Source organism: Ipomoea nil, unplaced genomic scaffold (genome assembly GCF_001879475.1).
Source record: "Ipomoea nil cultivar Tokyo-kokei standard unplaced genomic scaffold, Asagao_1.1 scaffold2480, whole genome shotgun sequence".
In the NCBI taxonomy this organism is placed as follows: domain Eukaryota; kingdom Viridiplantae; phylum Streptophyta; class Magnoliopsida; order Solanales; family Convolvulaceae; genus Ipomoea; species Ipomoea nil.
In genome coordinates this window covers 4,609,702-4,623,385 of record NW_017618908.1, presented here as the reverse complement: position 1 = coordinate 4,623,385, position 13,684 = coordinate 4,609,702, and the positions used below count along the sequence as shown (strand labels likewise).

At 33.3% G+C, this 13,684-nt stretch overlaps 2 protein-coding genes across 3 annotated transcripts; one reads left to right on the top strand and one right to left on the bottom strand.

The window, feature by feature from the left end:
* Window positions 1–398: 398 nt before the first annotated feature.
* LOC109153187 (heterogeneous nuclear ribonucleoprotein 1-like) lies at window positions 399–2,447 on the bottom strand. 2 transcript variants are annotated; one of them, XM_019301010.1, is made up of 3 exons: window positions 1,902–2,447; window positions 699–1,599; window positions 399–621 (listed from the first exon to the last, which is right to left on the bottom strand). In XM_019301010.1, the coding sequence occupies exons 1-3, from the start codon at window positions 2,124–2,126 to the stop codon at window positions 617–619; spliced, it is 1,131 nt and encodes a 376-aa protein (XP_019156555.1). In that variant the 5' UTR covers window positions 2,127–2,447; the 3' UTR covers window positions 399–616. The 2 variants fall into 2 exon arrangements, with proteins under 2 accessions (XP_019156555.1, XP_019156554.1); XM_019301009.1 differs by having other exon boundaries at window positions 399–1,599.
* A 5,628-nt stretch (window positions 2,448–8,075) lies between these two features.
* LOC109152760 lies at window positions 8,076–10,634 on the top strand. The gene is made up of 2 exons (XM_019300407.1): window positions 8,076–9,117; window positions 9,208–10,634. The coding sequence occupies exons 1-2, from the start codon at window positions 8,076–8,078 to the stop codon at window positions 10,632–10,634; spliced, it is 2,469 nt and encodes an 822-aa protein (XP_019155952.1).
* Window positions 10,635–13,684: the final 3,050 nt, after the last annotated feature.

Below are 13,684 nucleotides of genomic sequence, written 5' to 3'. Positions count from 1 at the left end.
AGGAATTGTGAGCTTTCCCGTAAATCAAAGTAAACAAACCACAATGCATCCAACCAATCTATGAACAAAAACCTCTTATGCAACCAGGGGGAAATAGGAATCAAGAAAATTGGTTATGAACTATGTTTTCCACTTTGAAGTGCTTTGGTTGTAAGCTTTCAAGACTAGCTAAATCAGAAGAAAGCATAAAGCCATAAATTACAGATATATACAAAAAGATAGCATCAATCAGTCACATGTAGTTTCAAAGGGACATCTCTTAAATACTTGAGGGAAGTTGGCAAGATACAGTCAGACTGATTGTCTCCAAAGATGGGAAATTATCCACTTAAAACAAACAATCAAAATCATAATTGATTTGTTTAATTAATAATAATAAATAAAATAAAATAAACAAAAAAGCCAAAACACTCTGGAAAGATATGAACTTAAAAGAATTATGTTACAGCTGTCTTGAATCTGTACCCATGAGTTATTGAAAATAAAAATGACACAAACAAGCAACATCTGACAATTAAAAAAAAAAAAAAAAAAAAAAAAAAGATGTCCTAACAAAGGACACCTGAACAAATGACCACAAGACTCTCCCCCACCAATCCATCAGAGTGGAGAAACACTAACCTGTCACCATATCCACATTTTGTCACAAAATAATCAGTTAGAATTACCAGCAGAGTAAGATTTGTTTTCGTCATTACCTCTCCGGCTCTGATTGCTAGTAGCACCACCGAGAGAACCAAAGGAATTATAATCTACACCACCTCCCCTGCCAATCTGAGAATGCACCGAACCGGATGCCCCTTGAGATTCCCCCATGCCAAACTGCCCAGACTTCCCGCTCATTCCACCTCCTAAAAATTCATTGAATCCGCTGGCAGACAAGCTCATTGCCCCGGCACCACCATTCATATAAGCAGGATAGAAGGCAGTCCCGCCATAAAGCACTGGACTTCCTCTCGGCCCAGCCATTGCAGGGACATTCCAAGGACTCCTAGGTTGAAACGAAGCCACACCATACCCAAGTCCACCATACGCTCCCGCTCCAGATGGAAACCCGCCTCCAACCATTCCAGCTCCATACGGATACCCAGCAGCAGCAGCAGCAGCAGCGCTTCCATATCCTGTAACAGGCCCATAAGCGGGGTAAACTCCATATCTAGGACTATAAGCCGGATAATTCCCGTGCTGGTAATCACCAATGGTAGAACTGGTTCCGCTAGTTACCCTCGCGTTATATCCAATATTACTAACACTACCATCTTTCGGCACAGCCCTCTTCACTTCCACCAGCTTCCCACACAGCTCGTGGAAATTCTTCTGCATCACTTCCTCAACTGCATCCTCCGAATCGAAAGTAATGAACCCAAACCCCCGCGGCCTATGAGTCATGTTGTCATGCATCACAACTACATCTGTGATCCTACCAAACCTTTCGAAATAACTCTTGAACTCTTCCTCAGTTAGATTAGCTGATAAACCCCCTACAAAAATCTTCTTCGTCCTAAACTGGTCATTGTTCCTACCGTTAGCCCTACCATTCCTATTCAATCCCCTATTCTGCTGCTGTTCACTTTTGGGTATGGCTCTTTTCACCTCTACCTATGAAAACATAACAGAGTAACTACAATCAAACAGCCAAATGACCAAAGCTTCATCTTTTATAACAAAATAACAGGCCAGAATAGCTTTGCAAAGAAAAATAAGGGTATAAAAGCACCATAATATCATAAAACTCTCATTTCCTGAAAAAAGAGAACCTTGGCGATATCAAAATAAGAACAAAAAGGCGCTTAAGAAGAAAAAAGACGCAAACTTTACCATTGCAAACAAGCCCTAGAAAAGTGTGTGTTTGTGGGTGCGAATACACGTAATGCCTTAAACAGAGAGAGACAGAGACTCACCGTTCTACCGAGAATTTCATGGGTGTCTTGAAGGGCGGTGTCGACGGCGGAAGGGTCAGAGAAGGAGACGAAAGCGAAGCCCCTCGGGTTACCGGTATTCCGATCCTTGGCGATCACGGAGCTAACCACAGTCCCATACTTCGAAAAGTGCTCCCTCAAGGTCTCGTCGGTGGTCTCCCAGGAAACCCCTCCAAGAAAGAGCTTGTTCCGGTCGGAATCCTCCATGGGCAAGGGATGGGGAGCGCGAGAAGACGAGGAAATGGAGAGGAAAATGAACCCTAATTTTTGAATCTAGGGTTTTGGGGAGTTGGATGCCATTAGGGGCACGCACGCACGCACGGCTTTTTGGTGGTTATTACGAGACGAGATGAGATGAGAGTAAGCCAAAAGGCAAGAAATGAATGTAGTTTATGGATTTCAGTCACTCGAGGGAGTCCCTCTTAGCTTAGTTTGAATGGGTCCTCTCCTCTCCTACTTTCGCCCAATGGAAATGGCGCTGCGCTGCGTTCTTGACTCCTACTATTCAGCCTGCGTTTATACACCCTTCCACCTCATTTCACTCAAATCAAATGCCATTTTCTTTTTTCCTCCTATCACTAATATATAACCCATATTTTTTTATTTTTATATTATTATTATTATTATATACAACAATAAAAGCAACATTTTTTTTTAAATGGTATACTTATTATTGGTTTTTATCTATAATTTATTGATATCTTTTATTTCTATAAGAGTATATATTCTATGGTGGCTGGAAGAAGGAGGGAGCGAGGTAGTACGAGAAAGAAATCGAGTTTTAATAGAAATAACTGATTTAAAATAAATAAAGATGAAAAGAGTTTGGGTGGCTTAACGAATGCGTGCTAATCATTCTTCCAAAAGGCTGAACCCCAACCCTAAGGGCAGTGCGTGCTAATCATGTGCCAGCTGACGGTCGGTCCAATCTTCAAGTTTTTATAAGAAAATAATAGTTGCTCTTATACTTGTTACTCATAAATAATCCGTCCATGGTGTGCTAAAATGTCATATTTCAAACCTTCCAACAACCGCAGTTGCCACATCACAAACATGCAATTGTCACATTAAGAGCATCCCCGATAGTAATATTAGGTAGTTATTTTAGTGAGGTGGATGAAAGCGAGGGTTAGTTTGGGTGCTTGCAGAATGTGAAATTTTTTGTGAGCCTTGTTGACTATTAAAAAAAAAAACAATAACAAAACTAGTCGGTGCATATTTCGTGCACCAACAACGCCTACTAGGCGCGTTAGGGTTGTCGCCAACTAACAACCAACCTAACATTTTTCTTTTATTCTTTTCTCATCTCCTTCTTCACTTTCATTGTGGAAGCTACCAAATCCTAAGTAAAAACCAAAATGTGGGCTTGCTCTGAGGAGTGGATGTTTGTCCCGGAAAGAAGTACCAATACGGATCAACACCTTAAAATTATCAAGTAAGATTTGCTTAATAGTTAATACAATTTTTAATAATTAACTTTGCATAATATCTCAAGGGTGCTTATATATATATATAGCTTAGAGCATTCTTTTAATTAAATCTTTCATAACTGATAACACATGAAATGCATACATTTAGTTATGTTATTTTTAAGTAAGAGTCAAACTTTATGGGTATAACTTAAACTGAATACGAATTAGCATCATAGTAGTGTAAATATCATATGTTATGTACAAACTATATCAAAATTTGTTCAATAGACACAAGAGAGATTCACAATTCAAATTAGAGGTACAATCAAATTACATTGAGTTTAAGTAGTTAATACTCGAAACTCAACTTGATTTTAAAACTCAAACCATGCAATAATAATACAAAGATGACTATATTTATTTATTTTGACACGAATATTGAACAAGTAAAGATTGTACTGATCTTATCAACTAAGACACTAATATCACATTAAGCTCTAAATACGAATTTGCTCTTCAAATACAGTTCAACTGGTTAATAAATTAAAATAATTTTATGGTTCTGTTTGGTAAAATAATAGCCTATCAGTCAATTTTGACTTATTTGATCACTATTAGTTGTTTAACTTGCTTAAATAATCAATATGGGTATTTTTTTTGAAGTAATCAATATGAGTGTTTGATTAATTAGCTTTTGCAATAATTTTTTACTTCAAAATGCTAAAATTCAAAAAGCTATTCAAAGTAGTTTTTTTAGAAAAATATTTGTATATAATCAGCTAACAGCTAATTTATCAAACATTTTTCTACAACTAGCTAATGCTATCAACTAGTTAAACCTACTAACAAAATCAGCTCTCAACCATTTATCAAACACCCCCTATAAATTTTGTTTTATTAACAGTTGTAGGGTGTAGGGTTTAAATTGTACACTTTCGAGTAATGATTGAGATTTTGTTCTCATTTAAAAAGAGAGTAATGATTTAATGTCACAATTTGAAGATTGAGTTGACAAATTGACTATGGATTTTATGTGATGAAAGAGACTTGTGGGCTTTCTTGAGCTGACTCAGAAGTGCATCTTAAGGATTTGGGCTTCCCATTGGCAACCAGAAATATACATATAAAATAGTTATGGGCCATTATTGGTCTTTGTGTAATGGACTTGACACCTATTATTTTTCTCCATCTTTAATATTAAAAATGTAGGGAAAAAAACTGTGTTTATACTTTATAGTCGATCACGCAATCGTTACGCTGTGGAACCTTGTCCACCTTGTAAGGTGGATATGATTCTATGTTTATAATTACTGAATTATATATTCATATTTTTTTAATTTCATATTCATAATTATTGAATTCTATATTCACAATTACAGAACTCTATGTTCATAATTACTGAACTATATGTTCATAATTATAAAGTTATATATTCATAATTTTTGAACTTTATATTCACAATTACTGAATCTCTATATTAAAAATTACAGAACTATATGTTCATAATTATGTTCACAACTCTATGTTCATAATTATAAAATTATATGTTCATAATTTTTAAACTATATATTCATAATTATGAACAGTTTTGAAACCGTGTCCATCTTGCAAGTTGGACACAGTTACACAGCATAATTTGCCTCCTTCACGTGTTGTTATACACTTATACCAACACCCTATTAATTGAGCTTGTTGCACACATTTTTTTTAATGCAATTTACATTTTGTGTGTGATTTTTAAATTATTACACATGATAAAAATTTACCCGCTAGACACCAGTGGTCACACATTTTGTATTGATTGTTTAGGAAACAACACAACCTCTAGAGATATTTAAGGAGTGAGACATGATTTTAATGCCAAAAAATGAAAGAGAAAAACTGTAGACCTTTTAAAACTAAGTTAAATAAAAGATTTCACTATATTGATGTGATAATACATGTGATATGACCCCATGTCCTATTTTCCCTACAAAAAGTTAGTTAGTCCATAAATGTATATTTAACTTGAACCTTATTTATTTATTTATTTGAAAAGGGCTTGAACCTTATATATTAGCTCAAATTTTCATCAGTAACTAATGTGAGATACATTAACACATGCATTAATTAGGACTCAATAATGAAGCCTTCCAACTCTAACGGTCTCCTACACTCCGACCCGACAGAGTATCTGAAAGAATGTAAATTATAATAACTCAACTGAACATAAATCACAGAGGCTAGACATTTGCTTACTGCACACAAGGAGCCCCCCTCACTTTGAGAGGTTGCCCTCACACTGCCACTGGTGAAACTCGATCTCTAGTTATTCTTCTAACTTTTCACATCTATGACCAGTTTAGCCAATCGTATCGAACAAGGCAAATTATTGTGTGGACCATAATAAAAAGTACATTTTTAATATATTAAATGTACATTATTTATGTACTGAATGTACATTATCCAAAATAATGTATTTTCAGTACTCAAATAATGTACATTCTCTAAATACAATGTACATTTTTAATGTATTAAATGTACATTATTTTTGTATTAAATGATATTATTTTATAATATACAAAATATGATCCACACAGCTTGTATGGACCATGGTTCATACAATAATGATTGATCAAACAAAATAGTTTACTAAAGTGAGCCTCTAATTGGGCCCCTGGGTGAGCAAAATCTGTACTTCAGCCCAATGATAAGACTTCCCGTTGTTATACCATGGGACCATAATCATCTTACAAGGTGGACTCTAGTATTAAATTGTGTATTTTTAGTATTTGAATTGTGAACATATAAAATATAAATTGTGTTTCTTAGTTTTGAGAATTTTCTAAATACAATATAAAGTCATCATAAATTGTGAATTTTTAAAACGTAAATTGTGAACATTTGGTATATAAATTGTATATTTTTGAATCTAGATTCATCTTGTAATGTGGACCTGGGTCTATAGAATAATTTGCCCAAGACATCTTGTAGTTAATGTGTTGGGAACTTTGGGCTGCCCCAAATTGACCAAGTTCGTTTAAAATCATTTTTGAAACAAAAATGTCAATTACGACAAGATTTTAATACATATGATTCATGCAACAAGAGCATAGCCAATTGTGGAAAATTATTTATTAAAAAAAAAACGTTGCATGGTAGAAGCAAATTAAATGTGTTGAAAATGATGGGATAGCATAGCACATGGCAGGAGACGCCTGGCAACGTAGCAATGCATCTCAAGTTTCAAGACTTATAGTTTTCAAAAAAAAAAGTTTCAAGACTTATAGCGAGGATGTTCATCCATTTGGATCAAATTTCAAGAAGCTCCAATACACAATGCCCATGTTAGTTAGGGTGTTGCTATTTGCACCACCCATTGACTAAAATGAGGTATAAAGCACTTTGAAAATGTAAAAAGGTAGTAAATATGGGTGGTGCAAATAGCCTAATGGGTGGTCAAAATGCTATTTGCACCACCCTATTAAATTTACAATTATGAGGTCAAAATGTAATTAAAAAAAAAAAAAAAAAAAAAAAACGGAGCAGCCAGCAGCCTTTTTTTTTTTTTTTTTTTTTTTTTTTTTTTTCTGCCTCCTTGCCTTCCTGGTCCATTTTTTTTTGTTTTTCGATATATGTTTATTTTAAATTTATGATTTCAATAGATAGTTTTTTGAACTTGATAATTTTAATACATATATTTTGTAAATTTACAATTTCAATTCATATTTTTTAGTTAATATTGTTGTTAGTGAAATGAAATTACGTGTAGAATGAATGGCAAGGAATCCAAAAGACTTAAATGGCTCTATATATATGTGGTGTGTGTGTGTGATGTACATGTCATACAATCAAAATCAAAATCAAAATTCGTGTGTGTGTGATGGACGGTTGGATAGATAATTTGTTTAGCTACAACGATCAAAATCAAAGCCAATTTCTTAGTTACAATGGTCCAAATCAAAATCAACAACATTACGAGGTATTTTAATTTTTTTTTATTTGAATTGTTACTGAAATGTTACAATTGAACTTATGTATATTTGTTCATTGCTTTTATATATTATTTAAAAATTTAAGTTCATTGCTTTCATATATTATTTAGAAATTTAAGTTCATTGCTTTCATATATGTTCATTAATTTCATATATATATATATATATATATATATATATATATATATATATATATAGATATATATGTGTGTGTGTGTGAACTTAGTAAATTGAATATTACGTATTATTTATATATTCATTGCTTTTATATATTATTTAGAAATTTAGATATGTATATTTATTTTTGATTAGAAATTCATTGCTCTAATATATCAATATTGAATATATTATTTTGTCTTTATATATTAAGAGTTGTTATTTGTTTGTTTGTTTAGGACGAAAATGCAATCGAAATTTATGATGACAATAGAACTAAAGATGATGATCAAGTGAACCTAAATCTCGAGGTTGCATGCGAATTGTCTACAGAAACGGTAAACAAAATTCATACGCATACTTATTATTATTGTAAGCATGTAATTATTATTATTATTATTATTATTATTATTATTATTATTATTATTATTATTATTAATTAGTACGTATACTTAATTTCTGTTTTTGTTTTTGTTTGTTTGTTTTTTTTAATTTGTTGGTATACATGCATGTAATTATTATTATGATTATTAATTAGTACGTATACTTATGATTATAATTAATTAATTAGGTATTTTTATTATTGATACAAATAATTTTTTTATTAGGCATTCATGTCTCGCGAAGATTTAATTGAATGGGTTCAAAGTAGAGGTCGGGATCTCGGTTATGTTATTGTGATTAAAAGGTCCCGGAATAAAAGTCCTACAGTTATATTTCAGTGTGACCGTGGTGGTACTTACGTGCCAAAAAAAATCTCATCTAAAAACACGGGTACAAGAAAAATTGATTGTCCATTCCAATTGGAGGGGAAATACATACGTGTTGATGGTTGCTGGAGGGTTAGGGTAATATGCGGAGTCCATAATCATGAGCCTGCATTGCACCTTGAAGGTCACCCTTATGCAAGGCGATTATCAGGAAATGAAGTCGAATTGGTGGAAAATTTGTCAGCGATGCATGTGAAACCACGAGATATTTTAACGTCGGTGAAGATGCAAAATCCGGATAATGTTTCCATCACAAAAACCATATACAATGCACGCCAAAAATTCCGGATGATGGATAATGCAGGTAAAACTCAAATGCAAGTTGTTATGTCTTTTTTACATAACAATGGTTATGTGCATGAGAGTCGAACTAATAATGCAACAGATGAGTTAGAAGATTTATTCTTCGTTCATCCTAAATCTATGGAGAAGTGGCGTGCATTTCCACATGTCCTGTTGATAGATGCAACCTATAAGACAAATAGGTACTCGATGCCTCTCGTCGAAATGGTTGGTGTAACTTCGACCAACATGACATTTTGCATAGCGTTCGCCTTCATGCACAAAGAGAATGAGTCCAATTATACTTGGGCATTAAATTGTCTCAAAGCCACAATTGAGGGATGCATTACCCCGCGTGTTATCGTCACGGATCGAGAGTTGGCATTGATGAAAGCATGTAAAAATGTGTATCCGGATGCTAAAGGATTACTTTGTAGATGGCACATCTATAGAAGTATTTTGAGAAAGTGCAGGGCATCGATCCCCTCAAACCATCATTGGGATTTATTCTACAAATCATGGAACGCATTAGTTGAGTCTCAGACTCATGAATCATATATGTTCCATTTAGCTCAAATACAAGCAGTTTTGGTTGACTTTCCAGGTATTATTCGATGTATATTTTAATATTTTTTTTAACAAGGCATATTTGTTCAACTACTGTAATTATTTCTTCAATTATTCACATTTTCAGGTGTTTTTGGTTATATTGATGATAATTGGCTGCAACCGTATAAAGAAATGTTTGTATCTGTTTGGACTGATCGATATCTCAATTTTGGAAATCACACCACGAACAGAGTTGAGAGTCAGCATGCCAAGTTAAAAAAATACTTGGAGTCATCGCAGTCAGATTTGGAGACATCATTGGTTTATATCGACAGAGTCATTCAGTCACAGGACACATCCATCAAAGCAAGTCTTGAACAAAGCAAAATTTTGATTCGACATCGGTTCAACACGTCACATTTTCAAGAATTGCGAGGATTTGTGTCTATTCATGCACTGAATCTCATTTTTAATGAGTTTGAGAGGTCACGGGCTGGCGGGATTACTTTTGAAAATTGTGGATGTCGATTGCGAACAAGTTGCGGGCTTCCATGTGCACACGAGCAGGTAAAATATTTTAACTGTGGTAAGCCTATCCCACTTGATTCGATTGATATCTTTTGGAGGAAGCTCGACTTATCATCTTCCATCTCTCTAACCAATGAAGATTTTGGTGTTGAGCATGAGCTTCATATGTTTAAGGATCAGTTCAAGAAACAATCAAGAACCGGTAAATTCAACATATTGAGAAAGTTGAGGGAGTTGATCGCGCCATCTACAACTTCGATCCGTGAGCCACCCGTGCAAATAAATGTTCGTGGGCGTCCCACTTCAAAAAACGAATCTCTCATAAGAACTCTATCTCTCAGAAAAACTAAAGCCGAGCCAAATAATATTCAATTTCAAGAACAAGCTCGGAATAGTTGTTCAGCTGCACCAACTTCAGGTGATAGACACTTTTACCATCCATATATGCTTCAACTTCCGGTTATATTCCATCCTTTTATCATGCAAGTGCAAGATGTGAAATCTGACGGAAACTGTGGATTTCGAGCCGTAGCTCTCTGTCTCGGTTTTAAGGAGGACGAATGGTTCAAAATTCGATCCAATTTAATCGAAGAACTAGAGTCTCACACAATGGAATATACCGATATGTTTGGAACTCAAGGATGGTATAATGCCTATAACATGTTGAATTTTTTTGCACAAGATCGGTGTGCACCAGTTGAGCACTGGATGACTATGCCGGAGATGGGTGTACTAATTGCTTCCCGATACAATGTGATACTACATGTTTTGAGTATGGCCGGCAGTACAACATATTTACCACTTCGATCTAGCCCACCACCTTGGTACGAGCATGTAGCAATAACCCTTGGTTATGTTAATAATAACCATTATGTCAAGGTAACATTGACAGGAGGGTACCCAATGCCTACAATTGCTCCACAATGGGCTTATTTTAGATATGATTGTGCAAATGCATGGATGACTCCATATATGAATAGGATTGAAAGTTACAATGAGCATGTACGCTCTAATTGTACTCGGGAAAATGTTATATTAGATTGAAATTGAATGAATTTATTTTTTATTTTATTTTTATTGTGAAGTTAATATATTTTTACAATTTTTAGCGATTCAAATTTTATTTATTATATCTCTATAAAAAAAGATAAAATAATGAATACAACAAATTTAAGTTATAAAAAATATTAAAATAACAAAATTAATCATTATTTTGAATTTAAAAATTAAACCATAAACAAAAACAAGTATTGAAAATAGAAAGTTAAAAAAATTATATTGAACAAAAAAAACAAGTATTGAAAATAAAATTTAAAAACATATGTATTGAAAATAAAAATTTTAAAAATAATTACACAAATAATTAAAAAAAAAAAAAGGCGATCATTTTTTTTTTTTAATGTTTATTGTTAAAAAATAATAAATAATAAATGTTACCACCTACTTTGACTACATTTATTTGCACCACCTACTTTGGTATTTGCACCATCTATTTGACCTATTAAATAGGTGAGTGCAAATAGTAAATAGGGTGGTGCAAATAGAACTTCCCGTTAGTTAATGGTGTAGTTTGTTTGTGTGTGTATATATTATAATAGAGATCAGATGCGGAGGATGTGTTCATATGAACTATGCGATGAGATGATAGTCATTGATTTTGTCGATATCAATGTTCAATATAATCAAGTTAAAAAAATACAATGTTAATTTAATCATTTAACGTATTATTTAAACTTGAGGTGCGTATTAACCTTAACTTTCTTCCGTCTTATACCTCATTATTTCAATCTTTACACTCTAATCCCTTAACTTTGATCCTCAAATCAATTCGCACCTTAACTCTCTTTCCTTCTTATGTAAGTAACCTAAACTTTGCCCATGAATTCTAATCATCCTTTGGACCCAAGTAATTATTGAGCATCCATTCCCTAGGTCTAATTGACTTGGACTCATACCTCATTCCCTATCAATATTATAATTTAAAATTTCGAAACAACAAAATGTTTGGATTTCGTTTTAAATTTAGCTAACCCAAATAATGATTTTAAGAAAAAAGAATGTGAAAATTTAATATTTGCCTTAAATTTACTCGCCCTAACTCAATCCCACATGTATAAGTCTACAAGGTCTCGATCCATAAATTTCATTTAATTTAGATAGTTTAAAAGTTAAGAACTAATAATTATGCATCAATATTACTATCAGATTTGAAAGACTAATTCTACATCAAATTCCATGAAATCAAGGTTGGCAAATTACACATTGATATGTGAATCATAACAAAAAATAATTGAATATTTTTTTAATACAATTTTAATATAATAAAAGTATATTATTTATATAATGAATGTAAAATATTTGATTATATGATCTAAACAATAATGATTGTTCAAGTTTCGCATTATTTCTTCCTCAATCATTTTATTCAAAATTGAACGATAATTATCCACTCAAAATTTCAAATTTAACTATTAACCAATTCATGCTTCATTAAAAAAAAAATATCCGAAATAAAAATTCATTTTTAACAGGAAATAATTAACAGTAAATTGGTTTACAAAACCCAATGAAAGCTAGGTATATGTAATCTCGAGCTTTCACCTCTGACCCACAAATACAGTAGTCTCATAAAACAAAGTACTAACAAACCATATATGCTGTTTTTCAAGAACAAACATTTCAATATTTTTATTCACGAGATTTTTAATGTAAACTTTGTGTGTATTTCCCAATGCGCTGTAGTCTTGAAACTCGCACTCTATAATTATGTTTTGTTTTGGTTTGGTTTTCCGTCAAAGTTTCGAGGTTGACCCAGCAACGGCGGCAACGTTTTTGAACCCTATAATAGAGGTTAAAGAAAAAAAAAAAGGAAATAACTAGCTTTGTGTGAGTGACCATGTACTCTTATCTTTTAAGAAATGTAAGGAATTTAAACTCCATCTTGTAAGACTATGTGGTCTAATGGTACCCGAGTTGGACTTCCATTTGGAAGATTATGAGTTCAAGCCTCAGTGGAGGCGTTATTGGTTCTTTGTGTTTCAGTAGGTTGAGAAAGTATATGAACAGATACTACAATGTAATAGAGCCAGTAACTTTCAAAAAAAAAAAACTCCATCTTGTATAAAAAGATGAGTAAATACCTAAAATGGTCCCTCGACTATAGCTAAATTCAGAAATTGGTCTTCGACTTTCAATTTCAACCAATTAAGTCCTTAACTTTGCAATTTTGACACGATTTGGTCCTCCATCTATTTGACCATTTGTTGACCGTGATCGACGATCTTCAGAAGAACCTTCAGCTCTCGTCGGAGCACATGGAGCCTCCAGGATGACGTTGCACCGGTTCGGAAACACGTCGTCTTCTTCGCTCTGGTACGAACTCAACTACATTGAATCCAAAGGGAGGATGAAGAAAGGCGACCGGATTTGGTAGATATTGCTTTTGACAGTGGATTAAAATGTAACAGTGCGGTCTGAAAATGCAACCGGAACCTTAAAAACCCGACGATGGACCATGAAATTACATATATATCCTCAAAAATCACAGTCAACAAACGGTCAAATAGACAGAGGACCAAATTGTGTTAAAATTGCAAAGTTAAGGACTTAATTGGTTAAAATTAAAAGTCGAGGACCAATTTATGAATAGCTTAAAAACTCGACGATTGACCATGAAATTACATATATATTCTCAAAAATCACAGTCAACAAACGGTCAAATAGACAGAGGACCAAATTGTGTTAAAATTGCAAAGTTAAGGACTTAATTGGTTAAAATTAAAAGTCGAGGACCAATTTGTGAATTTAGCTATAGTCGATGGACCATTTTGGGTATTTACTCTAAAAAGATCATTCTGATCAGTATTTTGTTTTTTAATTGGGTCGGTCTGGTTCGAACATGAATTAGGGCAAATTATGCTGTGCAATATCATGCATGATGCACACTGTTTTATGTTCATAATTACTGAACTATATTTTCATAATGTTATACTATATATTCATAATGATTGAACTCTATAGTCACAATTACAGAACTATATGTTCATAGTTTTTGATGTTCATATTCTCAATTGTTGAACTCTATATTTACAAAT